Source organism: Mustela putorius, unplaced genomic scaffold (genome assembly GCF_011764305.1).
Source record: "Mustela putorius furo isolate JIRA1106 unplaced genomic scaffold, ASM1176430v1.1 tig00000275_pilon_pilon_pilon, whole genome shotgun sequence".
Taxonomy (NCBI): Eukaryota; Metazoa; Chordata; class Mammalia; order Carnivora; family Mustelidae; genus Mustela; species Mustela putorius.
Genome location: NW_025421341.1, coordinates 3,296,233 through 3,323,990, shown reverse-complemented (window position 1 = coordinate 3,323,990; position 27,758 = coordinate 3,296,233). Strand labels below are relative to the sequence as shown.

General features: G+C 42.0%; 1 protein-coding gene across 9 annotated transcripts in view; it reads left to right on the top strand.

Moving 5' to 3' along the window:
• Positions 1–27,758, top strand: part of ANKRD44 (ankyrin repeat domain 44) — a 310,102-nt gene that overhangs the window by 182,341 nt on the left and 100,003 nt on the right. For 6 of the 9 annotated variants that reach the window (XM_045078511.1, XM_013045696.2, XM_045078509.1 and 3 more), the window contains 6 exons: positions 4,962–5,040; positions 12,690–12,804; positions 21,646–21,728; positions 22,819–22,936; positions 24,930–24,998; positions 26,926–27,066. In XM_045078511.1, coding sequence (XP_044934446.1) covers positions 4,962–5,040; positions 12,690–12,804; positions 21,646–21,728; positions 22,819–22,936; positions 24,930–24,998; positions 26,926–27,066 — 605 coding nt within the window. The remainder of the gene's footprint in view (positions 1–4,961; positions 5,041–12,689; positions 12,805–21,645; positions 21,729–22,818; positions 22,937–24,929; positions 24,999–26,925; positions 27,067–27,758) is intronic. The other 3 variants (XM_013045697.2, XM_045078510.1, XM_013045700.2) reach the window with 1 other exon arrangement.

Here is a 27,758-nt window from a genome sequence, read left to right as displayed (position 1 = left end):
TGCGACTTAGGTTTATGTATTCTCTGACCTGCATGAATGGGGCTTTGGCTACAACCGAGCCTTCTCCCTCGGGCTCATCTCTGTTTACATCCTCCGGCTTCCTTCTCTCGGCTCCTCCTTCACGATTCACTCTGGAGGCACAGATCGTCCAGCATTTCCGTAGAGCCATTTTGTCTGACTCTGGAGGTAGTTTTCTAATTGAAGTTGTTATCTCTCTGGACCACATTGCTCCTTGCGTTTTGAAAGTGTTTGTAGATCGCAAGACGATTTGTATTTGTTTAGATTTTCTGAAGTTTGGGGGAAATAACATTTTGAAATGTAGCCAGTAGCCACCCACATATTCACTTTGTTTTCCTCCATCCTCACAAAATACTAAAAGCGATGTCTTCACGGACAGTTACAAGATGTTGGAGAGAAAAGGAAGGATACTATGTCCCGAGCATATTTTACAATCCTCCGTTTTCCTTAGACTGGCCATGGCCCTGTCTGTCTTTATACTAATGGTGGTTTAATTGTGCTACATAATAAAGACCCAATACTTTAGACAATAATCCATTGAAGGTTCACTTGTATTTCACAAATAGAAAGAGCATGACAAGATACAAAATAATTTTTCTCCTCCATTACAGACTACGTTGTAATTCTGGTAGCATCCCAAAGCTCTTTTTAGAAGCATTCAAAATGTTAAAGAAGGCACTACATGCATAGCTATCCCAAATAGTACTTAGATGGATTCAGAATTACCCTTACCTGGTTGCCTCCCTCCAACAGTCAGACCGCCCATGGTCTGAATTCTTTCCTGGCCTTGAGCCCGGAGGCTGTGCAGCCCTCAGACACTGGGGCTGCAGTCTGTCGATCGCACATCTCCTGGAGGGCTGAAGTCTGTCTATCGCACATCTCCTGGAGTGAACCAGCTCCGTTCTTTATATGTATCAGGTCCGAACTATAGAATGACTTGCACTGCAGAGGTCAAAGGTGAGAACTAGAACAGGCAAAGAGAAAGAAAACAGTGATAAGGACATTATGATTGGAACTTTGGGGAGCTTGTGAGGGAACGGAGAGGATTGAATGAGAACCAACCAGTACCATCTATGGCCTTTAGAACCATTTAAAAATTAAACTGTGTATGGCTTTTTGAAAATTGGGGTTTTAGATTGCTCTTCCCTTGAATTAGGAAACCCTTTTGGGTTTCTGGCACATTCCCCCTAACTTAGCCTGCCAGCTGGCCTTCGTGTTGTCTTATAGGGGCTCTGTTGCCTTCTAGTAGGGCCATTGAGCTGTGTGACTCCCAGAGACACATGCCACAGACAACACGATGCTTCAAGTTCCTGGGTGGTAACAACGTGTATGAGTTTAGGGAAGGTTTGGGGGATGTTGGAAGATGGGGAAAAAAGACATTTGGTGTGGAAGATGTGAATGGATTTCTGAGGAGAATGGTGGTCAAGGGAATTGAAACACTCCATTTAGTTCAAGGATTAATCTTCCTGCTGAAATTTGCCCTGCAAGACTACTGATATTCATAAAATATTCTCAGTCTTTTTTAGTTTTCTTTCATGACCATGGCTGAGCTGTGCCTAAATCAATAGAAGGGCTTCTTGCATAATTAAAAAAAAATCTCAAAAAACCAAAATTTTCCGAGCCCTAACTCTGATGGGAAAATGAGTCCAAAAATAGGAAAGAGACTAGAAATTAAGAAAAAAAAAATCTTATAACAGCAAAGCTTTGAATGAGTGGAAGAACTGAGCATATCCTCTCCTTTGACAATGCAAGGGATATTTTATCCTGTCTGAAGTTCTTGAAATAGCACTAACAGCAAGTCCCCCCCATATGACACATTTCTCAGGCAGATAATGAAACTCTGTAGGATCCCTGTCTCACCCTGAATATCCTGAGTTCTAACTTGTAAAGACTAAATGAAAAGTATTATCCTTTGACCTTCATTAGTTTCCAGTGGCTTTTTACATTCAAACCATGGAAGCACAATTGTTCCAAAATGGCTCCGTGATACTCTCAACGCTTCCTGTCCCCACCTCCCCCACCTTCTGCCACCATATCCCTCAGGGGGAAACAACTCAGCTCAGGGCAGGACTCCGCAGTAGATGAACCCAGGCAAAGGTAAATCTAATATAGCTATTCTTTGTATTTTACCAAAATTTGGCCGTCTGTTTATTTGTCCCTTTACCAAAGGCACAGGCACTCCACGGGAGACCAGGGCACGGTGTTGCTACCCCCGAGATGGAACCAGCTTTGTCAGCTGTGCACCACGGAACCTGGTTGCTTCTGTGGCTCTCGGGCTGCAATTTAGGGAGTTACCACCAAGCTGGTGGTTATTCCCAGGTAAAGCCTTTAAGCCATTTTCCAGTCATGGAAAAAACTTCTTAGCTAAATATTTATAAAGGTATTACCTAAGCACTGAAATATTTATGGCTTTATATATATTTAACTAAGAGCTAATTAGTTATGTTTTTCGATTAAATTTAAGGGAAAATATTGGAGCAAAATTTAAAGAAATAGCACCACCTAGGGACAGGTTAATGTCAACTCGGCGATTTCTGTAATTGTGTCCCTGTCCGCTTGGTTACTGCTCCTTTCTCTCAAAAAATACCCTTTTGGTAAAGCTTCACGCTTACTTCCATCTTCCTTTCTCAATCTTTTCTGACTCTGGTTATAATCATAGCAGATGAGAAAAGATCCTGTCCCCCCCCCATCTACCTGGTGCCTTTTCCTTGTAAAGATTATTTTTCAATCGATGCACTTACGTTCTGATGAACTCTTTCCTTGGCAAAGATTGTGCACGTTTCTTTTCTTCCTTTCTAAGGAACAGACTTACAGGCTGTAATAAAAATTCTTCTGCTACACCCTTGTGGTTTTATAAGCTATTCAGGCCCCCTCCGTCTAGCAGTGGCTCCTAAACTGTAACATGCTGTGCGGGTTAGAAATGGGGGTCCCTTTGTCCCCACTCGGACTCAGTGGTCGGGGTCAGGGCACAGAACTCACATTTCTAGCAAGAACCGCAGGTGGTTTAGACACAGTCGGTCTTTGGTTCACTCTGAGAAATACCAATTCAAATGATTCTTTGTTCCCATTGTGAAGTTTTTAAAACAAAGAGTCATTTTTTAAATGTATTTTCAGGTTGCTATGTTTTCCTTTTATAAATTAAAGTATTGTCTTATTTGAGTCTAGTTGACATGCAGTGTTTTGGGTGTACAGTACATCAGTTTCCGGTGTATAACGTAGCGGTTCACTTTCTCTAGATGTTGCACTCCGCTCACCGCAAGTGTAGCTCCCACCTGTCACCACACAACGCTGTTGCGATGTTGTTGCCTCCTTTCCCCGTGCTGTGCCTTTAGACCCGTGACTTATTCCCTAACTGGAAGCTTGTGTCTCCCACTCCCCTTCACTCATGTCGCCTATCTCCCTACCCTCTTTCCTGTGGCAACTGTCAGTTCTCTGTATTTATGAGTCTGTTTCTGTTTTTTATTTTATTTGTTTATTCATTTGTTTTGTTTTTTAGATTATGCATATGAGTGAAATCCTATGGTATTTGTCTTTCTTTGTCTGACTTATTTCACCCTCCAGGTCCATCCATGTTGTCACAAATGGCAGGATCTCATCCTTTGTATGGCTGCATAATATTCCTGTGTGTGTGTGTGTGTGTGTCTGCACACTACTTCTTCCTTATCCATTCATCTGTCGGTGGACACGCAGTTTGCTCCCATGTCTCGGCTGTTATGAACAACACTACACTAAACATAGGGTTGCATGTATGTTTTCGAATTTGTGTTTTCATTTTCTTTGGGTAGATACCCAGTAGTGGAATTACTACATCATATGGTATTTCTATTTTTAAATTTTTGAGGAACTTCCACACCCTTTTCCATAGCACTGTAACAGTTTACATCCCCACCAATGGTGCATTTTAAAGCACAGGTATATGGGTTTCATTACAAAAATAAACTTGCATTTTTGAAATCTCATGTTTAACCTTAGACTTTGGAAAATGTTTCTCCTGCGAGTTATAAAAAGAATAGCTACATCTATTTCTTTTTTTTCCCCTTCCATTAACAGTATCTGAATGAAAGGATACATTCTGTCTATGGGGGATACTTAATACTTTCTTTTCGCTATTACTATTTTTAGACGCAATTCTATAAAGAACTTTCTTAGCAAATGTGTAAGACTTTAGTATTTGGTATAATGATGCTCAGTCTTATAGATTCCATTCAATTTTCATGTTTGGCTTAATCTATATCAGGGAGTTCTATCATTTATGTTTTAAATAATAAAGAGATGTATAAATTCAGTACATTCCCGGGTGACCATTAAAATGGCCATTTGCTAAACCATTGTATGTCTTAATCTTGTGATTTCTAATGACTTAATTGAAGCAAACATTTCTGTTTTGGAACAACCAGAAGTGTCGTTTTCTGCGGAATCAAAACGTAGGGTGTGGTGGAATATTCCAGGTCGGTTCTGAGGGCTGCAGTCATTCACAGCAGCTCGGTGGGCTGTAGGTCAGACAGGGCCAAGCCAGTTAGCACATCATTTGTCTTTTCTCATGTACTTTAGACAAAATTCGGGAAAAAAAAAAAAAAAAGCCTTGAAACCATCTTCATTGGTAGATCACAAGAGAGAAAAAAGCGTTTTGGATGATTGCTTCCATTTGAAACAGGATAGTTTAAAAATTGTCGGTGGAATGAGAAATTTCACATCTCTTCTCTAAAGTAATTTTCACTTCTCTAAGCTTCTTTACAATGGGATGTTATGCAGTAACTTGAGATAATATATATGCTTTTTGTTTTGCTTGCAAAATTATCTTTTTGCCTTTTGTAATTTTCTATTAGACTTCTTAAAATCTGAATTGACCTTTTTTTTTCCCCCAGAGCATTGGCAGTAGTATCCATAGGGACGTTTCAGACTGACATCACTGATCCATTGTTTCTCTCCCCCTCATTTTTTAGAGTAAAGATGGCAAAAGTCCACTGCATATGACAGCCGTCCATGGAAGGTTCACACGGTCGCAAACCCTCATTCAGAATGGTAAGAGAGACCCTTCCACAGCATTGTTCTTTGTTGGACAGTATCCTGATCGGAGAGGGGCTGTCAGTTATCTGAACATCAAAGATGGTGCTCTATTTTAGATGATGGTCAGATTTATTAAGCTGAGATTTACACCATCCTTTGATGCACTTTGCTAAAAGTTCTTTATCAGACGTCATCACCATCCAGCTTAGAAGTGAGGACATAAAGCCAGTTTCTCAGTTAATTCCTAGTCAGTCAAAGAACATATGATTTTGAAACTGGAAACGATGCACTTCTATGGGCTCAAGGTCCTGCACTTTTCACTCTGAAACTAATACAAACAACTATCGTACATTTGCTAGCAGCAAATCTGAATTATTTTTAAGTTCTACAATTCATCATTGTTTTCTAAGTTAAAACTCTTTAAGCTACTTGGGCAAAGGTAGAGAAAAATGAGCTGAGTCAGAGGAAAAGCAGTTAAGTGCATGATATAAAAGATGATAAAGTCACGGGCTTCATAGAGACCTTGGAAAACCACATCATCTAGTAATTTTCCAGGCTGACGACAGGGGTATGCTTGAACCACTGGGTTGTCTCTGTAGCTACAGAACTAGGGAGTGTCACTTCACACGACGCTTCCTAAGGCTGTTATGGGTCATCGCCAGCATCTGTGAGTGGACTGACCTTGGCCACACAGCTACTGCTTTCTTAGCAAATCTTAGAGACAATTAAAAGCAAGAACAAAACAAAACAAAAAACCACGCAGGTTTAGTCCAGATTTTATGCTGACGTTCCAAGTTCAGCAATTTCTGAACTCTGTTTAGTTGACCTACATTTGTACTTCTCAAAATTCTGGCGTTAGTCAATTTCTTGGACCTGCCTTTTTCTCATTTATAAGAATTTTGGACAAATTGTTAGTGATACCGTGTTATGTCCTCAGCACTCAAGTCATAAAACCAAAAAGGTACTTGACATTTGATGGAAGATCCACCAGGGAAACGATGCTTAGGAAGCAGAACATCTGCAGCAAAGCAAAGGAAATTTATAGGCATCTCAGTGTAACTGTAGGGGACAATCAATCCTGACAAGTTTCCGATGAGCAAAGGAAAGTAAAATGAAAATTAACTGCACAACACCCATTAATTCTAATTTGAAGTACATGGAAAGTCTTCGACATTCACTTTATGCAGGGGTCCCTCTAATCATTTTGATTTTCTTGAAGTAAACAAAGGGAGATGGGGAGCGACCGACCGTGGAGGCTCTCCTCCTCACACTTCCCTCGTCCCATATATTTCTCAACTGTTTTGTTTTGTTTTGTTTTCAGAAACAGTGTCCACTGGCTGAAAAAATAAATAAAACTAGGGAGATAGTTGGTATCTATTTTATAAAAATTTAGTGTGAAGTAGTCAGTGGGCTTCTTTGTGGTATAAAAAGCTTTGCCCCCTCCTAAAGCATATTCAAGCACCAGTGGTCGGATCAGAGAAAGAGCAAGTTTCTGCTTGTAAACTGTGCCTTCCCTCCGGCCAGACCACCCTGGCCATCTCCTCTGAATCAAGGCCATGACACATCTCCCCGTGTACAGCTAGTATGCTGGTAACGGACTGGGGATGCTGCTGGCTGCTTTGACCTCTCCAAAAGCCATTCCTGTGGACCTGAAAGACTCCCTTGCCCTGTCCGGACACCGTTATAGGCTTTTGAGTTGGGATGAGATCTGAAAGAGAACCACCTCTTGTCCTCGGCGATCAAGCAGCTTATTTCAGAGCCTCATTCTTGGATGCCCTGGCACCTTCCTTGCGGGTCAGGTGGAGTCCAGGGGCCCAAAATGACGAGACACAGTGGCCGTACTGTGCAGCCCGTTCTATATAATGGTGAAGCTAACATTGATTGAGGGTCCACCCTGTGCCAGGCATTTGGGTAAGCACTCCCCGTAAAGAGGTGCTGTTGTCATCTCCATTTCAAAGGGAGGGAAACTGAGGCAGGAAGGCCGTTGCTTCCATCAGGATACATGGGAGGTATGTGGAGGAACAGGAATTGAAACCGTCTAACCTCAGAGACTGCACTTTCAACCACTACATTTACATATGCATTCTCTGAGTGAACAATGGCATATTTAAACAAATTTTTTTTCAAAAGATTTTGTTTATGTATTGGTCAGAGAGAGAGAGAGTGTGCACACAAGCAGGGGGAGTGTCAGGGAGAGGGAGAAGCGGGGTGCGGGGCTCCATCCCAGGACCCTGGCGTCATGATCTGAGCTGAAGGCAAATGCTTAACTGACTGAGCCACGCAGGGCACCAATAAAAAAATGTTTTTTAACCTGAGTTTTATTTACTTCAGAGTCATCCTTGTAGAAGGAGGACTTGCCATTCTCTTCTCTCTGCAGACAGTTCCTTGTGTTCATTACATGTGAGAACTGTGAGTTCTTCCATTTGACATTTTTAAAAACGCCCTTAGGGGGAAGAGTGGGAAGCTCTTTTCTTTCCTCCTATTTGTTAGCATCCTTTTGGGAAAAATCCAGAGGCTCACACCCCCTCCAGGGTAGGTCAGTGCACAACAGGACTGTGAAAGCCGGTCCCACGTGGGGACATCGGTTGACTCCCTGAGCCGACAGAGCACGCTCCTGAGGAACATTCTTTGTGTTTATTTGTTTTGTGAAATCACCCTGGTGTTTGGACTTTGTATGACATTTCTCTGCTTCCTTGACTGTTCTCTATTCAGGGTTACTAGATCTTCATAATAACTTTTTCCAGAATCATTTAGTGTGGGTAAGACAATTGCCAAAAAAGAACAAGAAAAGAAACAGACAAACAAACAAACAAACAACAAAGAAAAAACCAGACACACACACACACCTCTTTTATTTTTGAAGATAGTGAGCAAAGACCACCTCTGTGTTCATTCACATTGTTTGTTGTCTGAAGCTGGCCTGTGGCAGCCAGAGTGGGAAAGAGCTGGAATGTGACGGCGTCAGGATTTTGATCCGGCCCTTCCCCCTCGGCCACTGCCTCCGATGCTGTCCAGCGGGTTACCGGGGTTCAAAAATGATGTTTTCTTCACAGAAGCTTTAAAAATAGAGTTTGAAAAGGAAGAGTCCAGTGATAGGTTAGGATGATTCATTGTGAGATTTTTGACCTTTTGGCTCACAGTACTTCCAAAGCAGTTTAATAAGATGACCATTTTTGTCTGTGCAGGAAAAACTAACTTCAGATGAATGCTTAGATAATGCTGCATAAATTACACCTTCCGACATGCTTTGCATACTTCTAAACTCATAAGTGTTCATTTTCCTCACTAGTTGTCAATAATCAATTACCGAAGTTTAACTTGCAAGCTTCAAATGAGCAGTAAAGATACTTAATTTGCATGTCAGGCAAATCTTAAAGATTTTCAAGTGAAAATGGAAAGGCTTAGGGAATGACTGTAAAATAGAAATTCTTTCATCTGGAGGTCCTACTCTAATATAAAACATATTTCTGAATGACAAATACTGTGTCTCTCTTATTTGTCCGCTTGTTATGATGTTTCTCTGAAACATATTTTAAATGATGACAAATGCATATGTGGAAGATAATTAAATATATTTTTACAGTTTTAAATGAACTTATGAGGGACACCTGGGTGGCTCAGTCAGTTCAATGTCTGACTGTTAAAATTTCGGCTCAGTTCGTGATCTCAGGGTCATGGGTTCAAGCCCGTGTTGCGGGGAAGCCCTGCATTAGACTCTGCACTGGGCATCGAACCTGCTTATGATTCTCTCTCTCCCTCACTCTCTGTCCCTTTCTCCATTTACATGCTCTCCTTCTTTCTCTCTCTCTCTCTCTAAAAATAAATGAACAAGTAAATACATCAATAAATAAATAACAAATAAGTAAAATGTTGAACTGACTCATAAAATAGTAGTAACAACACGAAGAAACTCTATCAACTCAGCCCCTCACCCTTTTCAATATTTTTTACTCTTTCCTTTTCCTACCCAATTTTTGGTATATTTGGGGCTAATCAACATGGAGGCTCTAACATGTCTTAAGATGGTTTGGTGCCTCTTAGCTGGGAAGGACGTGGAGTGCTTCAGTGTTTGTCCAGGACAGAGGTTCCTCTGGAGTCTGGGATCTGCCTCCCCTGTCTCCCAGGATCAGTTCTGGCAGTGGACCATTCAGGCCGACCAGTGTGGCCAGTTTGTAGCTGGGTACACGGACCCTGGACTGTTGTGCGGTATCCATGGAGACAGTATTGCAAATATCGTCACGTGTGTCAGATTCTTTATTGCCAGGATGTGGGGGAAGCCTTTCTAACCTCAATGCAAAACTCTAAATCTAATAATAGAAAAGACATGAATTCCACAAATAGGGGTTCTTTTTCAGAGTAAAATAACAAAGAAAAATGAAAATCAAAGGGCGGAAATATTGGTAATACATATTACTGATCGATGGTGAATTTCCTAAATATTTTAAGAGCTCTTGAAAATCAAGGAATGAAAGACCTCCCCCCCTCAACACACACAGAAAAATGATCAAAAGTCATGAACAAATAGTTCATGGAAAAAGATAAACAAATAGTCCTTCAGTACATGAAAAGATGCCCAATTTCCTTAATATGAGGAATGCAAATGAACACTATCTGAAGTATTACTTCTTGCCTGTCACATGGCAGGTGTTCAAGGCTTGACTAGGCTGTGAGGAAAACACGCTCATACATTGCTTATGTGAGTAGCAAAATGGCACAGGACCTATAGGAGGAAATGTGGCAAAATTGAACAAAACCACATATTCATTTCTTTGACCTAGAAATCCCCTTTCTAGGAATTTACCCCGAAGAGACCCCCCAACAGACAGGAAACAGTATATGTGTGAGGTTATGCACTGCAGGACTCCCGGTGATAGCAAAATGGTACTTACTACCCAAAGGCTTATCCATACCAGACCTGTGACGTAACGAGTATCTCCATGCAATAGAAAACAATAAAGTTGTACAAAAATGAGGAAGACCTCCAAGAAGTGATTTTTAAGAGTGAATTCCAGGATATATTGTTAAGTAAAAAAGAAACGGAAAAGGAAAAAGAAAGCAAGGTATAAAGAGTCTGTGTGTTTATTTATGTTTTAAGGATTATATATTTATTTGTCAGACAGAGAGAGAGAGAGAGCTTGCACAGCAGGGGAAGTGACAGGCAGAGGTAGAGAGAGAAGCAGGCTTCCCATTGAACAAGGAGCCCGATACAGGACTCGATCCCAGGACCCTGGGATCGAGACCTGAGTTGAAGGGAGGCTCTTAACTGACTGAGCCACCCAGACGTCCCACTGTGTGTTTATTTTTACAAAGAGAAACACAGAAAGCATAAACCAAAACTAATGAAAATGATTACTATAGGATGTGGTTGAGAATGAAGTGGAAGGGATGGAAATGAGAATGAGTCTTTAAAAAAGTATAATTTTAGCATAATCTCCTCCAGTCCCAACCATGTTGATGCAAGGGATGATGCTGAGTGAAATAAGTCAAGCAGAGAGAGTCAATTATCATATGGTTTCATTTATTTGTGGAGCATAACAAATAGCATGGAGGACATTAGAAAAACGAAGGGAAACATGAAGGGGGGAAGCGGAGAGGGAGACGAACCATGAGGGACTGTGGACTCCAGGCAACAAACTGGGTTTTAGAAGGGAGGGGTGGGGGATGGGTGAGCCTGGTGGTGGGTATTAAGGAGCGCACGGATTGCACGGAGCACCGGGTGTTATACACAAACAATGAATCATGGAACACTACATCAAAACCTAATGGTGTACTGTGTGGTGACTAATATAAGAGAGTAAAAAAATAAATAAACATTAAAAATATCATTTTGACTTCTGAAATATGTGAATTTTTTACATACTAATGAAATAAAATTAAAAGCTGGTAAAAATTTTGAAAACAATCAAATGAATGTAAACTATATATCTAGTTAATCATATAAGCCTATAGAATAAAGAATTCAGGTAACTTTTGAACAAAGCACTCCCTGTTAATGCTAAAATCCTTGCTGGGAATTGTTTTGGGAAATAGGATATTTGCACATTCTCAAAGTACCACTCACAAGCTGGTTGTTAATTACAAATGGGAAAAGACATTTTACAATGGCCAGTGCTGGCAGGCTTCATCTTAACCAAATAACCAACCCCCTTTTCTTATTGTGGTAAAGTATATATAATGTAAAAAGTTACCATTTTAACTGTTTTTAAGTGTACAGTTCATTGACACTAAGTACATTCTCATTTTGTGTAACCAACACCATTGTTCCTTTGTAGAACTTTTTCATTTTCCCAAACTGAAGCTGTAGGCACTACAAGTTATCAAAATTGGCTTCACCCGGTGGACTCACCCAACCTTAGTGCGTGCTGTGGAGATTCCGTGGGAAGGGCGCTTCAGCTCTGGGGTGGTCGTGCCAAAATGTTCTGAGTCGAATAGAGGAAATAATCAGACAACTCCAGAATGCAGAACATTGCACACAATTCCTGGCTTGACCTCCAGAGATATCAATGACATAAGAGAGAGAGAGAGATGATAGATAGATAGATAGATAGATAGATTGATTGTTTTAGATTAAAGGAAACTAAAGGGACATGACAACCAAATGGTAGCAGAATCTTCTGTTGGATCCTGGATTTAAAAAACTAACAGCTATAGTGCACATTTGGGGGATAATTGGAGAAATTAGAATATATTATATATTACATAAAATTATGGTATCAACATTAAATTTCTTGAGTATACTAATAGAATTATAGTTATGTTGGAGAATCTCTTTGTTCTTAGGGGTGAAATGTCATGATATCTAACTTTTAAATGGTTAAATAGACCAGGGCTCCTGGGTGGCTCACTTGGTTAAGCGTTTGCCTTCGGCCTAGGTCATGGTCCCAGGGAGCCGGCTTTTACCTCTGCCTGCTGCTCCCCCTGCTTGTGCTCTCTCGCTCGCTCTTTCTCTGTCTGTCTCTCTCTCTGTCTCCTCCTCTCTCTGACAAATAAATAAGTAAAATCTTTTTTAAAGACCAATTGTATTAGCATACATATTTATGAAAAGGGGAGAGAAAGAAAGAAATGTAGTAAAATAAAAAGTTGGGAGAAAGAAGACAAAATAAGATGAAAATACTATATAATTAAAAGGGCCATTGATGATTAATGTAAAAGCTTTTATAAATATAGATATTTCTAGTTCATAGTTATATGTTCACTCATTTTACTCTTCATATTTTAAACCAAATGGTCAAACTACATAAAGTATTTTCTTGAACTTCCTATTCTCTTTGGTTCTGATGTTTTAGTATACAGACTATGTAAGTCTTTAATCATGCAGATAAAATTAAAATTGTCTCTATATCTTCAGAATTACATTTTATGGAATTTTATAAGTTTTTTCCTTCAGAGCAGGAATTTAGTTGTGAGATTTTGGATCCTTAAATAAGACAATATGGAAAGAATTTCAGAAGCATTTCTAATAAACTTCGCTCTATGCAGATTTAATTATACTATTATTTCAGATGATGACGTGTCCCCTGGAAACACATTCTTGTACTTCAGATCTGAGATGTACACAGAAGGGAAAATAAGTCAACATTTGAACAACACGAGTGACCAGCATAGAATGTGGCATCTGAATCAGCCGCATCCATATGTCACCCGAATTATAACCTCTCTTCCAGGCGGTGAAATTGACTGTGTGGATAAGGACGGCAACACTCCTCTCCATGTGGCTGCACGATACGGTCATGAGCTTTTGATTAACACCTTAATCACCAGCGGAGCTGACACAGCCAAGTAGGTTATTGCAAAAATCCAGTGGGATAATTGCCACGTGTGGGAGCACTGCCAAAGGGGTCTGCCGTGCAGAGGACAGTTTCCGTTTATCTAGGTTAAGGTAGATCTCTACCATTGGGCTAAATACAAGTGAAATTTGAACTAAATTAAGTGACTTTTAGTGGTGGATGCAAGAAAGAACCAATTTTATGATCAGCTACTTCAGAAAGAGGACTTTTCCAGTGGTTTTAATTAAGGAGACTTGAACTCTATTTCTAATTCTACTTTCTAATGTTCTGTTCCTTCCAGTGTTTAACGTTGGTTAGGCAGGAAAAATAAGACACGATTGGGCAAATTCATGGGGTACCATTAGAGTAAATCTGCTAGATGGGGAAGGGGGGAACCTGACCTCATTTTACACTTCCGTTCCCCAAGAATATAAGCAGATACACAAGTCGGCTACAGTGCTGGGCACTATGGGAAGTTTTGGAAATAAATCTCTTGGTTGATACCTTCAAGGGGCTCATAATTTTGTTAGAGGCCAAGGCCCTCTTAAGACAAGGAGCCATGCAAGAGAGTATATAATAAAGTTCTAAATGAAATAAGACTTAAGTGGCAAAGTGTTCAGTGTAGACAGTGGATGCCATAGCCTGTAGACAGGAGAGAGCTCAAAGATGGCCAGAGTTTTCAGAAAAGCCTTCAAGCAGAAGGTGAGTTGTAAGTAGGCTTTGAAGGGTAGCAAAGACTTGAGTGGAGCAGAGGGTGGCAGACATCCTGAGCAGGGAGGAAAGCAGGGACAAGAGTTGAAAGAGTATAATTTCAGGATGTGCTGCCCTGAGGTAGTCTCATGTGTGGGTTGGGAGCCCAGGCTTTCATGGAAACCACATGGGCACCAATCCAAGCCACCTTACCTGGTAGCTGTATGACCTAGTGCCTATTGCTTAAGCTCTCTGTGCTTCCATTTCCTCTTTTCAAAAATGGGAGTTTTGACAGTACTTGCCCACAGGTGTGTTACGAGGATTAAAGGATTTAATTACCAGTAAAGCTCTCTGGTATAGGTTAAGATCAATGTGAGTAAGAGTTCTATAAATATATTCCCTAACATAATTGAACAAGATAATCCATGTTAAGAGCTCTTTGAAGAATGCCTAGCACAGAGGAAGCTATCAACAGCTATTATTTTATTATTCAATAACATGCAGAACCAAATTCAAGAGAGCCTTAAAGAACTGAATAGAGAGTGTAGCTGTGACCACAGAGACCATGGGTAACAAAAACTAAGTTTTCAGGAGAGCAGTATAAGGGCACTGTAGCATTGGGAGTTCTGTTTTATTTGCCAAGTATTGTGCAACAGAACAGAAAATCTTGCTTGAGAATAAGCCAAAATTTAAATGGTCCATGGAAGGCACTGGTGGCTTCCAGCAACCTCCAAGGGTCCAGTCTAGTGGCAGAAACAAGATCCAGAGCAGACAGCTCAAGTCTTGTGAAGTTTGTACCGTGCTGTGGGAACATTCAAGGAGATGCTGACACTGTGGGTTTCGCAAAAGAGGGGACATTTCAGCAAAAAGAAGGATGGGTAGGAGTTAGCCAGGTAAACAAAATGTGTGAGGTAAAAAAAAAAGATGAAAGAAGCACAAGGAAGGACAGTCCAGGAAAGGAGAACAGTATTTACAAAGGCACATGTCAGTGTGTTGAAAGCAGATTGCCAAGCCTGGATTGCCTCATGTGTGTGGAGAAATGGAAAGCAATGAGGTGGGACGGCCAGAAGAGCCGCCATCTTGAAGGACCTTGCGTGTCCTGCAAAGGAGTTGGGTTCTGTTCTGAGGCATTCGGAAGTTGTTAAAGAATTATACGTGGATGTAGGGAAGGTTGTGTCTCATGATCCCATTTGTGCGTGAGAAAGATCACTCCGGCCATAGCCCAGACGTGGGGGAGATGGTCCAGACCAGGGACATGTGGCAGCCTTTTGCACACGTCCAGGGAGGAGAAGATGAGGCCTTGGGCTCCGGGTGAGGCTGGGGGCGGGAAGAGAGGGCCATGCTGACAAACAGTGAGAACAGTGGGCTGTCTCCTTGCAGAAGAAAGGAATCCATTTATAGTTGAAGAACCTTTTTGCCTGGGCTTCTGCAAGTTGGAAGAAGCGGCTCAGTCTTGTGGAAAGAACAGTGTCCTAAGATCAGGGAGCTCTTACTAGATTCTGAGTTCCCTACCCACCGTGGCTACCCAAAGCCAGAGGTCAGAAGTGCTCCATGTTCATTGAGCAGGAGTCAGATATCTAGGCCCACCCACTTCACCTGTGATATGTTAACATTTACAGTGGTATTTTTCTTTCCACTCAGGGCTGCTTGGGGTGCTTTAATGAAACAACCATGAATTTCTGATTTTCTTCCAGACTTGGATCCACTTGAGGGAGACACAGGGCCCACTACTTACTCAAAATTTCCCCAAACACATTCCCTCTATAAGCACAAGGTTCGTTTCTTCGTAATTATTTTGCCCTCAATTTATGGGAACACACACCATGTGGCAACAGTGCCTTAGAGATGGCGTTGTTGTCCAGTAGCCTTTCTTTCCACTGACTGTGCTGTGTCCTGGGGATGCCACAGAGGCAAACATTGTCCGGGCCTCAGGGAGCCACATCTTGGTTATGTCACAGCGTACCTGGGGATAAGAATGCTTCCTGCAGTAAACAGTGGTTCATTAGGCTGCAGGAAAATTGGAGAAGATTAAGTTTGCAAAGGGCCCTCAGAAAATCACTGTTCTCTGGCTTCCTTGTGGGTCTATGTGGAGTAGCTTATTAAAGAGGAGAAGGTGGGCCCTTCCTACTATTCCAGACCAACAGATAGGATTTATGAAAGTGCCTCTCCTCACTCATAAACTATATGGCCAAATGTATTTTAAAGCTCTCTGTGACAGGTGGTATGGTCGTTACTTTCTTACGGAGTTGTTTGATTCTCCTTCTCGGTCGATGGAATGTTTTTGATATTCTTTTTCCTTCTCTGGGCTTCAAGTCAGAGCACTTTCTGCAGCTTGACTCGGGGCTCCTGCAACTTTATGTGGTGGTTTTTCTTCTTTAACAGTTTTAGGTTCGAGACGCTTGTCTCTGGAATTTTAACTTGTTTTCTACCTTACTGATTCGGCCTCAACGGCAGCAAAATTAGGGGCATCCGAGATGATGCAGGTAACCGGCTCTGCCGTCTGTTCATTTGCTGCGTGATTGCAGAAGGTCAGCTCCTGGCCTTGCGGGAGTCCCTGCCCTCACGGAATTCATAATTCATGGGGGGCAGGAATTAAACAAGCAGTTACAATCAGGCATGCAAAGTGTGATTCCAGAACAATCTCTGGGTGCCACCGGATACAGAACATATGTGGGACCTAGTGGGGCAGGGGCGGGGGGGAGGCTTCCAGGACGAGCCGTGCTGATGGGGACGGCAGGTGGAGAGCGGTTGGTTAGGTCGTGGTACCGACAGGCTTGCAGATCCCAGGTGTAGACTTAAATTATTTTTATTTTTATTACTCATTATTATACATAAATATATAAATATTTACACATATAAGATATATTATTTATAAATATAAATATATTATCATATATTTATTATTATGTTATTTTTATTACAGTGTTACTCAAATGTGGATAAATGTAAAACTCGATAGAGACTCCTTAGGCTTTGACTCGACTCTGTCAGTAAGTCCAAAGAAACCCCGACAGCACCCGTGCAAACCGCACTCCGTGCTCACGGGTCAGCAGGAGCAGCTAACGTTTACCCACGCTAGCGAATTATATTTAATTGTCACAGCGGTCCCAGGGGGTAAGTGACACGATTAGCGCCATCTTATTAGTGATGTAAATGAGACACAGAGAGGTTCACTTACTTGCCTGAGGTCACAGAGCTCGTGAGGGGGCGGAGATGAGACTGTGTCCTCGGCCATCCGGATCTGGAGCTGAGGCTCCTCGGCGCGAGGCTCGCTGCCTCTGTGCGTAGTGGAGGGGGGGACCATTGGCCAAAACTGCATCGCCGTCGTCCTGCGCTTACTGTCCCGGTGGCCAAGGCACCGACGCGTAGGAGGTCAGCACATGCTGGGGGACTGGAAGTTTTGCAAAGGCTTCGATGCGCTCCAGGGCCAGGGGGCTCGTCATGCAGCACAAATGCCAGCTGCTGCCAAATTCTGCGCATCTGGAAGACTGAGCCGACTGCGACTGCGTTGCCCCGGCCGCTCCGGCTCCAGCATCGTTTGCCCGCCGCGCCTTCCTTTCTCCTGCGGTTGGGGGCCCTGCCGAGTCCGGGAGCGCCGCGTGGCGCCGGTGTGGTCCGAGCACAGACGCGGGCGCTGGCAGGTCTGTTGTGAGAAGGTGGTTGTTGAGAAGAGCCAAAGCGTGCTCTTAGGTCGCTCGCTTTAGGTTATGATCGAAAGGAAGAGACAGTTTAAAGATCCCCACACAGAACTCGTGAGAGCCCAAAGGTGTTGCCAGCGGCCCCCAGAGACGCACTAACAAGCTTGAGAGAGGCTGTGAGAAGGTGGGCAGAAAGGGGGGTTTCTCGAGACACCCACGTGGGCCCAAAAAGGCCATGGGCAGGATAGAGCCTTGGTTTCTCCAGGAGGAAGGGACAGAAGTCACTGCGGTTCTAGAGTTCTGGTCGATGAAGCAACAGCTGGATCCAGAAGCGGCCTGTAAGCTGCCTTAGCGTGTTGGGTCTTGACTCGAAAGAAACCACTGCAAGTGTCAGTAGGTTGCAAACAGCAAGGACCAGGCCTCATTGTTGCCGCTTATACCCAAATGCCTCCAACTTAGGGGTGTGTGATAAATTCTCAGAATGATGTAGGTGAAATTAATAGGACACTGATTTTTTGATTTGGGTTGAACCGTCAAGTAAGAAGCATAAAATCTCACTGCTGAGTGGACAGAACTAAACCAGTCCACCTTCCCGAGGAGACTTGTGAGATAAGTACCATAAAGAATTCCAAATACGGCGCCTAAACAGTGAATTCTGGAACGCTGAAAAGAAATTTAAAAAATAAATAAAAAGAAAAAAAAAGAATTCTGAGATATAGAAAGATAACAGAAATGCTAGTAGATCACAATTTTTTCTTGGCTTTTTAAGGGTCACAAACCTGATTTTAAGGAATCACAGCCTGATAAGACTTCAAAACTCATAGGCTGCTAATTATCCCACTAAGATATTAATAATTTCAAGGGCAATACTAACTTGTATGGTAAAGGCTTATCATGGACCACTCCTTCTGTTAGCACTTGGGTGCATTAGTAATTAGTTTAATTGCTAATTATTAATTAGTTTAATTAATCAGTTACAGTTGCTCTATAAAATCAACAGTGCTATGATATTTGTTTTCTGGATGAGGGAAGCATTACGTACTTGCCAAAGATCAAATAGCTGGCAAGTGTCAAGATTAGGACTCAGAACCAACGTTTTTTGACTCCATCACCGTAACTACAGTGTTTTTCAGCACATAGCCTGAAGGAAGGCTCTGGAGAGGACTGGAAGTGGGAAGGAGCGGCCATAGCTCTCTGACGCCAAGGGGAAAGCTTAAAAGAACCGATGTTCTGATAGTGCGCAAGCCCTTTCCTTATCTCCGATCGCTGTCCACAATTTATTCTGACCTCATTTATTCTGAAATAACTGGCCAGGAAATGCAAGCTAGCAGCTAAATTAGAGATAGCTAATAAAAATGTGTCCCATTAATTTTATGACTGGTCAAATAAGTGTAGCAGTGTAGCTGGAATTGGTGTCCTCTTTCTTGTAATTTATGCACTGTTAAGTTTAGTGTTATCTGACATCTTTATTTCTTGATCTTCTTTGATGTATATCTGACGAAGTCAGAGTGACGCTTCTTATTTGCCTAGGACAGCCAAATCCTAAATTTCCTGCTAAAATTAAAATTTCCTGCTAAAATTTTTGGCTCTTCCTTTATAAGCAGTCTTACTTTAAACAATAAAGGAGTAATTTTATCTTGAAATACGTGAATCATTTCTGAAGTGATTCAGAAATCCTGAATTCAACTTTTATTTCCAATCTTGGCCTGATGTTTAGTTTTCGTGTTTGAACCATAGTATCATATTCAAGTTCAAATGTCAGTGGTACTTGAATCTAAATTAATGTGTTTTCAAACCTACACTGAGATAGTGATTTTTTAATGAATGATGGAATAAAAAATATATATCAAACAGAATTGTTGCTAGACCTTTTAGAATAGTTCTACCCCCCTTAGCTTCTCAAGTTTATAAGTAATAGGAAAAAAGGGAAGGAATTAGCTAATGTAGAGTATGATGAATTATCTGAAGACAAGGATGTTAAGTGTCAAAGTTGATTAGAAATTTTCATATGAAATTTACGGAATATGTTACCATGCTGTTGTTGTTATGCTATCACTTACACCTTTTATGTTTTTCCTAATTGATTACTTGTAGAATTAAATGCTATTTTCTCTAATTCATTTGCTTATATTATTGTATGTAAAGATATGTATTTTTTGTATCTTTATGAAATATGTATTATATTATGTATATATACATATGTATGTATATGTATGTATATATAATATGTATATAATATAAAATGTTTTAATATATTTATATTTTGTAGATTATGTATTTGTACACACATATATTTTTATTAAAGTTACAGTTAAAGAATGGGGAAGGCTCAAAGAAATCTTGGGAAATCTCACCCAATCCCAGGCATATTCCTTCAAGAACTTAAAGCCATCCTAGAAAATACTGATTTTCTCTTACAAATGTCCAGAAATAGTAATATCATCACATTTTTCCTTACTTGCCCTATACAAATAAAGTGGTTAGGTACAGACTCCTCGGCTTAAAATTCCACTTAATAATGTGTTTTTAAAACACATTATACATTTTTTAAAAATCACTGTTTCCCTGGCTTCAAGAGGACAATGTAAATGCAGCATAGAAGGGAAAGCTTCTCTCCCATCCCCCCAACGCCGCTTCCTTGCCACGAACATCAAGGTTGTCACTGGTGCAATTGCCTTTCAGAATTTTTTTTGTCAATGATGAGAGAGGCAATTACAAGCAGTTCCCCTCTGCGTGACGCGGCCCGGAAGACAAGCAAATTGCGGCTCTTGATGGATGCCAGCTATTATAGACAGTGGGTTGGAAATCTCCATATAGGGAAAGGAAAACCAGCAGAGGAGAGACTGAACAAAAACACCAATACACAGAGAGAAGTTTTCATGGAGAGAGAGAGTTGGTTAATTGTTAGCAGACAAGGACTTGGCAGAGCGCTGAGCACCATGACATAGCTGGGAATATGTTTATGCTTTGACGCGTTCACACCCATCACCGGAAGTTTTGAGATTTAAATAAAAGTCACATATCTGAAACCTGACCCACTCCAACCGGACGTGTTTCTTAATGAATCGTGTGGTCTGAAAAGGGGTGACTTTGTGCCAGAGAAGGAACTGACGTCACTGATGCCACAGGTGGAAATACACGTACTTACTTGTGTTACACGGAGGGCTTGCAAAGTTTTGAAATACGTTATTTGACTCTAACGGGATGTTCTGAGAAATGAGCACTAGCATTATAAATGCTTATGAGAACACCGGAACCCCCGACGTTGCTGCTCGTTAGGATGACAGTTCAGCGCCCGGCTTTGGGTCCTTGTGTGAGGAGAGGTGATGGGCCAGAGGAGTATGGGATTTGATTTTTTTAAAGATTTGATTTATGTATTTGACAGAGAGAGACACAGCGAGAGAGGGAACATAGGCAGGGGGTGTGAGAGAGGGAGAAACAGGCTTCCCACTGAGCAGAGAGCCCGAAGCGGGGCTCCATCCCAGGACCCTGAGATCATGACCTGAGCTGAAGGCAGAGGCTTAACGACTGAGCCACCCAGGCGCCCCAAGGAAGATTTGATTTTATTTTTAGGGTGTTTTTTTTTTTAAATATTTTATTTATTAATTTGACAGAGCTCACAAGTAGGCAGAGAGGCGGGCAGAGAGAGAGAGGAGCAAGCAGGCTCCCTGCTGAGCAGAGAGCCCGATGCGGGACTCGATCCCAGGACTCTGGGATCATGATATGAGCCGAAGGCAGAGGCTTTAACCCACCGAGCCACTTGGGCGCCCGGAAGATTTGATTTTAAAGAAAAAAGCACTACTATCAAAAGGCGCCTGTCCCTTAAGGGATCATCCTGGGGACTGTGTTAGGAAAGGGTATCAGTCTAAAAAGTCTTTTTCTAGATTCTTTCTGTAATACTGTTAGGGAAAGTATGCTAGGTTTATGCCGTGTGTGCCAGGTGACGTTTGTTGCTGCAGTGCGTTTTCGTGATGGTGTCCTGATGTGGGTGATATGCCGGATAAAAGTCTGTTAGGAAGATGAAGTTGCACCTGCAAAAGGTCAACATCGGTTTTTATTTGCATCCAACATTGTGATTTCGATAGTACAGCCATTAGTAACTCTCAGCAAAGTATTTGGGACATAATAGGTCAATAGTGTTTCTTTACCAATTCAAGGAATAAAACAGGTCACTGAATAAAACAGATTGCTGACATAAAATTACTCAGCTGAAAGAAAGAAAGGTAAATTAATCTGAAATACAGCATCACCCTTTATAGGAAACATTATCTGAAAAGGGTACTTTCCTATTGTCAGGGGTTTTTCATTCTGGTCCAGGTTCAGGATTTTATCATGTTAAGGTGGAAAATGATTGCATAATTATTTCCTGAGTGGAGGGATCATGAAATTATTTCAGGCAAGGGCCTCGAAGTGAGGTGGTGTGGATTTAGTTTTCATCCAAGAACTTCCAGAAACGTTCCCGTCCTTCTGCATTTCTCCTGAGATGTCCCCCTGAGCCGCTCTTTTATCTTTTTTTCCCTCCTCAGGTGTGGAATCCATAGCATGTTCCCTTTGCACTTAGCGGCCCTAAACGCTCACTCGGACTGCTGCAGAAAGCTTTTGTCGTCGGGTAAGTAACCCCTTCCCACAGCCGAGGCTTAACGTGACCTGTAAGGAGCCGCGTGGCTCTGGGTGTCTGGCCCGAGGAAGCGGCTGCCTGTGCTTTATGTCATCCGTTACCTGGTCTGGGGACAGCTCCCAGCCATGCTTGGTGTTGCGGCTGTTTGAGTGTAGTTTTTCCTGGCCCGGAATGAGAGTCTTGCCTGTTTTTCCAGTTAAATCATGGGTGATCCCGAGTGAGAGACAGACAGGGGTGGCCACAGCTTACCGGAAGTTTGTCGGAATCAGGGAAAATTTTTTGAGGCTTAAAAGGGTGGATTGAACAGTTAATATTTTCAACAAAGGAAAAAGGCCAAAGCCGCCACGTTTTGACAGTAGAAATACCGCGTTATCTTCCTCCTCTGTGGGCTCTGATAAATCCCTATGGTGTGACCCCCTCCACTAGGTTTAATTTTTATTTTTTTAAATATGGGTCTATTTGGAACCAAGACATTTTTTCTGGTTTGGAGCTTTGCTAATCTTTCTTATCACTGCTTCTGCCAACCTCCCTGTATTAAGAAGTTCCTGGCTTTCAAAGGTGATAGAGGTCTGCAAGGCAAAGATTGTTTATGAATTAATTCAACAGACATCCCAGAGGCATTTTTATTTCCTTTTAAGTGCTTTACCTATGGTTGATTCTGCCTCCACTGCTCTTGGCATGTTTAAAAAATCATCCCTGCATGAAAGCATGTTTCCCAAATGTTAAACCAACTGAAAGCTAATAATACACATAAGAAAATATCTACCCCAGCATGTTAAGATTCCTCCTTTGCTGTCCATGTTTTCTCCATGTGTTCTGTCTGCCTGTCTAGTGCCCTACTTATCTCAAATTGGTTTCATAAATTTCTATCCTGGGATTGAAATATGGGGCTGTGGTTCACCCAGGGCTGAATGTGAAAATAAATTCTTCTAGACTTCACGGTTCTTCCTATAAAATTGCCAAGCTTGAGCAGTTACCATTCGTTTCCATGACAACCTCTTTCTGACTACAATTGCTTGCATTCTGGTTTTTCTACTAACTGATTTTTCTGTCTCTGCAATGTTTCTTGTGGTTTAACTAGGACAAAAGTATAGCATAGTATCCTTGTTTAGTAATGAGCACGTGCTGTCTGCAGGCTTTGAAATAGACACCCCAGATAAATTTGGAAGAACGTGCCTTCATGCTGCTGCCGCAGGAGGGTGAGTAGTTAGCAATTTCCCTTCTCCCTTCATGACTTAACTCCTCATTTCTCTTACTTGGCTTAAGTTGTCTGTGAATCACAAGCAGTCTCCTTAGATGGGTAAGAATCATTTCTACCGACGCCAAATAGCACTTTTGCATTTCCATATTAATTGTAAGTTTGTTCTTCCTAAGAAAAATTGTTAGCCCACCTCATAGAGAGAATTGTTTTCTTTCGTTTTCTCTTCTCTCTCTCTTTTTCTTTTCTTTCTTTTTTTTTTTTTTAAATTGTAGGTCTTCAGCCTATAGAATATGTACTTACCTGATATGCACTCTACCAAAAGAAAACAATTTGAGATTTGTTCCTAAGTTTTTCGTTTTTTGTCGCTGGTAGGTGGATGATGATCAAAGGAATCCAAAATTGAGTTAGTTCATGTTTATTGACAGATATTTTTGTCCTGATTTCAAAACTGATTTTTAAGTACGTCAATGGTTAAATGTGACTAAAGGGTAAAGAAACTCAAGGGATAGGCAAGAAACAATTTAATCCTTGCCTTTTTTTTTTTTTTTTTTTAAAAAGTTGTAAAGAGCATTTTTCATCAGACCCCCTTTTTCATATCAGTGGTGAGACTTCGGCTCTGGTCAGCATGTTTCAATATAGGACCAGACATTGACCAAACATGGCCTCCCTCGGGTGACCTTGTTTGGGTAAGGTATTAGTTCTCAATCAGTCTGCTAGTCCTCAGGGAACAGCGATGCTTCTCTACTTGTCATCTGTACATTATTAAAGGCATCACCTCTTTATCAGAAGTGGGTTGACTGGGAAGCTTTAGAGCCCTTACTTGTAGGGGTCCCTTCCAAAATTGTGTATTCAGTTTTATATTCATAATTATGTCTTATTTTTTAAATCACTCTCCTTCTCCCCAACCTTCTCCCCAAACTGAATGACCTTCATAAGCCAAACACCTAGATCTGCCTCTGCCTTTGTTCCTTTGGCTTCATTCAGTAAGAGACAGGTGCTTTTACATCAACTGGCAGGCAACACCAACACATCATGGTCCCAGAAAGTTCTTATATTTTAGGACTGAAACAGTGGGTTCTCTGAGAAAGGTGGCTACAAAGAGTGAGTGGGGGGGGGGGTGGGAGAGCCTTGCTCGGGTTCCTTATTAATGAGATCATTTTTCATATTAAAATCATAATAAAACAGTAAATCCTAGACTGCCTCTCAGCCCTCCAAGTATAGAATAATAATGGGTGATTGTCTCTTTTTATGCCGACATTTAAAAAAATTATCAGACCTTGGCAATGCACCGTCCTGGGTTCATATCTGAAGCTCCTATTACAATTAATATTTAGCGACATGCCCTTCAATTGGAAAATTCACTTCAGTGGGTCCTTTATCTCTACTAAACATGATTTATTGCTTCTGAGAGTGACAAAGAAGCTCTGGAAGATCACTGTGCCCCCTTACATTATTTTTGTCCTTTTATTTTTTGCACATTTATTTACCTATATTACAAGGACAGGGAAACGCAGCTGTCTTATTTCCCATTATGGAGAGTCTGGGTTGAAAATGGTTATCACGGTGAATTCATTCTCCTGTGATAAAAGGTAATGTTTCTCCATTGTGGCTCATTGTGTAGAGGTGACATGAAGTCATCACAGGTGTAAGGGGTTGTTTCCTTAACTCTTGATGGTTTTGAAAGAGATTCTCGGGCTACACGATGAAAACACCACTAAAGGTTTAGCCATGTAATCATCATTAAATACCTTGGTCTTGGAATTGGAAACATTCCATCAAGCTCTTTAATGCATCAATTTATTAGCTTGGTATTTTAAATCCTTGCAATGTTCCATTCCTCTAAGGTGTTCAGGTTGGTTTTGCATTCGCAGAATTTAAAGCTGGAGCTCTCATTTCATCTTGGCCCCACACTTCACCAAAATAAGCTCTGTCTGAAGATAGCCGAGCAGTTGACCTGTACCATCTTAATGAGGTTTTCCCTGTCTTTCTAGTAATGTGGAATGTATAAAACTCTTGCAGAGCAGCGGAGCAGATTTCCATAAAAAGGACAAGTGTGGGAGGTATGTAAACGGGGAATCGCGCTTCAGTGCCTCGGTGACGGATGGGGAGCAGTCCTGCTGGAATCGTGTTGCAGTGAAATGGGAAACAGGGAAGCTAACTAGGGAGATTCCGTGCTCAGAAGGAAATCCCTTTTTGTAGCGAGACACCCACGAGGCAGACACAAGCCCCAAGGCAGGCATGTCCTCTCACGGCTTCTGTTTGGAAGTGCCAACTGTGTCTTGTCTTCTTCTGGTCTTTTCCCATAGCATCTCTCTATCCCCTCCCCTCCACGTGCACCCTAGACTAATGCCTTCCCACCCTTCCAGATTTCTGTCAGGTAACGCCTCCTGCCCCTGCTGGCGGGACTGCTCCTCCTCTCTGCTCCCCTGGGACCTCCCTACTCCACAACGGGAACACACATCACGCTGTTCTAGTGGACCCTGGCTCTCCTGTCTCTCCCTTCCCTTGACCGTGGGGCTCCTGAGCACCAGGACTGGGTCTCATTTTCTCTTTACCTATGGGCTCTGCCACATGGTTGGTACCCAATAGTCTTCCATCTATTAATGAAAACACAAACAGTCCACTATGTAAAGTGCTTACAGTTTTCCTGTTTTTGGATGAGCAAGGAGAAACTCAAAAAGTAAAAGTGCCCATACAATGACTGTAAGATATGAAAGAGTGGTGCTTGAAAATTAATAAATAGTTCTTGAGATAAAGTTATTTTCTAGCATTTCATTTGCTTATTATTCCCTAACTATTGGCTAGCGAATTCATGTTTCTGCAGTCCCTTACTCTTGGCAAGGTGCATGTATTTTCCTGTTACCCACTTGGTTTTCCATAACCACTCAGTGAGATAAATGTGGGTGCTTCTTACCCTTTTCAATAGATGAAGAAGTTGAGCTTGGAGAAACTAAATGAGTTATACCTGTAATAAATTTCCATGTATGTGTAAAATATCAGGAGTTTTTGACCTAAACTAGATGTTGGGGGCAGCTGCTCATGGGTCATTATTGAAGGAAGACGAGGAAGCCCAAGCCCAGAGAGGGATGTGGTTTGTTGCCCTTTATAGATCTGTCCGGACTACAACACAGGGCTTCCGAGTCCTTGGACATTGTTCTTCCCTTTAATCTATATCCCTACTCCCAAGGGTCTTATAGTTCAATGGAGAAGATGAGACAATACCGAGAGCTAAAGTTAAGGCAGTGTGAGATGAGACCTCAGGAGAGACCAGACAGGAGCTGCATGATCTCAGACAAAAGGAAAGGAGAACTTCTGGGACTTCAGAAGCTTTGGGGTTTTGGTGGGTGGAAGAGGAGATGACATTCAGGAGAGGACATTCCAGGGAAGAAAAAAAAAACAACATGGGGAAAGGCAGGGGAGATGTGGACATGATTAGACAAACTTCAAGTGACCCACCTGGATGCAGTGATGGGTTCATGTAGGGGGGCAGAGAGAAAGCTTAGGAAGGTAATTTGGGCCCAGCTTAGAAAGGTCTTTGATTTTAGACTAAGAAATCAAGGCTTTGCTCACCAGAGAGGACTGACGGTTTTAGACCAGGATGTTGTGTGTGGGTGTCAGAACTTAGAAAATCTCGTTCTTCACTCAGACCAACTAGAAATTGGTTGGAAGTTTGGTTAGAGCTAAGGAGGCCAATGGACTACTTTTGCAGTAGTCCAAAAGAGCTCTAGCGTAGACCTGCACCAGGACAGGCCCTGGGAGTGGAAAGAAAGATGAGATCCCCGGGTAGGTGTCCTTGTCTGAGGCCCTGACTTTGTAGCCTCAGCTCCAACTTCTAAAGTCAAAGGAAGGCATGTCCCTTGGCCTCTACACTCTGAGAGCTGAAGAGCTTTCCCCACTCCTAGGAATACTGCTGTCAGTGCTCCTGCTGATTGGGGGAGGGTCTGTTTATCAGATGAATGAAGTAACAAGTTGCTGTCTGTTTTTCAGGACACCTTTGCACTATGCAGCTGCAAATTGTCATTTCCACTGTATTGAGACATTAGTGACCACAGGGGCCAACGTTAATGAAACAGATGACTGGGGACGGACAGCTTTGCACTATGCTGCTGCATCAGACATGGATAGAAAGTAAAAACGGCCTTGCTTAAATTTCCTTTGGGGGTCTGACTGGGGAGGGGGAGGGTTTGCTGAGTTCTCTTCATGCTGCCTCCTGGAAACTGTGAATGAAGAATGTCTCTCATTCAGACCCAGAGGAATTAGAATTGCCTCATCCCTAACCCTGCTTTTCCCATTCTGCTCTCTTTATGTTTATCACGTGTCACTGCCCCATGGTTTCTCTTCTCTGGTCTTTGGGTTGAATGCCAAGTGGAGCTGTCAAGCCCAGGTTTTCAGTTCATTCATAATCAGTTGTAATTTATTTTGTCATATCCTACATTTTACATCATCACCATTTAAATGCTTCATTTGCCCTCAAATTTAATATTTGCTAATAGATTCATCACATGGTGGAAGTATCTGTGTATATACAATCCCAGAAGCCTTGAAATGCAGCGTCAGTGTGCAAAATTGGCACTGTTGTTCCAAACTGGGCACGGGTGCTCTCTCAGGAGCTGGAGGAGAGGAAGTTGGTGCCCTGCGCGTGTTTGGATTCTAGGTGCCTACGAACAGAAAGCCAGTTCAAGTGGGAAAGGGGGAGGGGTGCCAGCCGAGTCTCAAAGACTCGAGCACCAGAATGCTTTTTGGTGTCCCTGTTTGGAGAATTATTGACTTACGTGCTGCGCTATGCTATGGAATTGATTCTGGGTCAGCGCTAAGTTCTT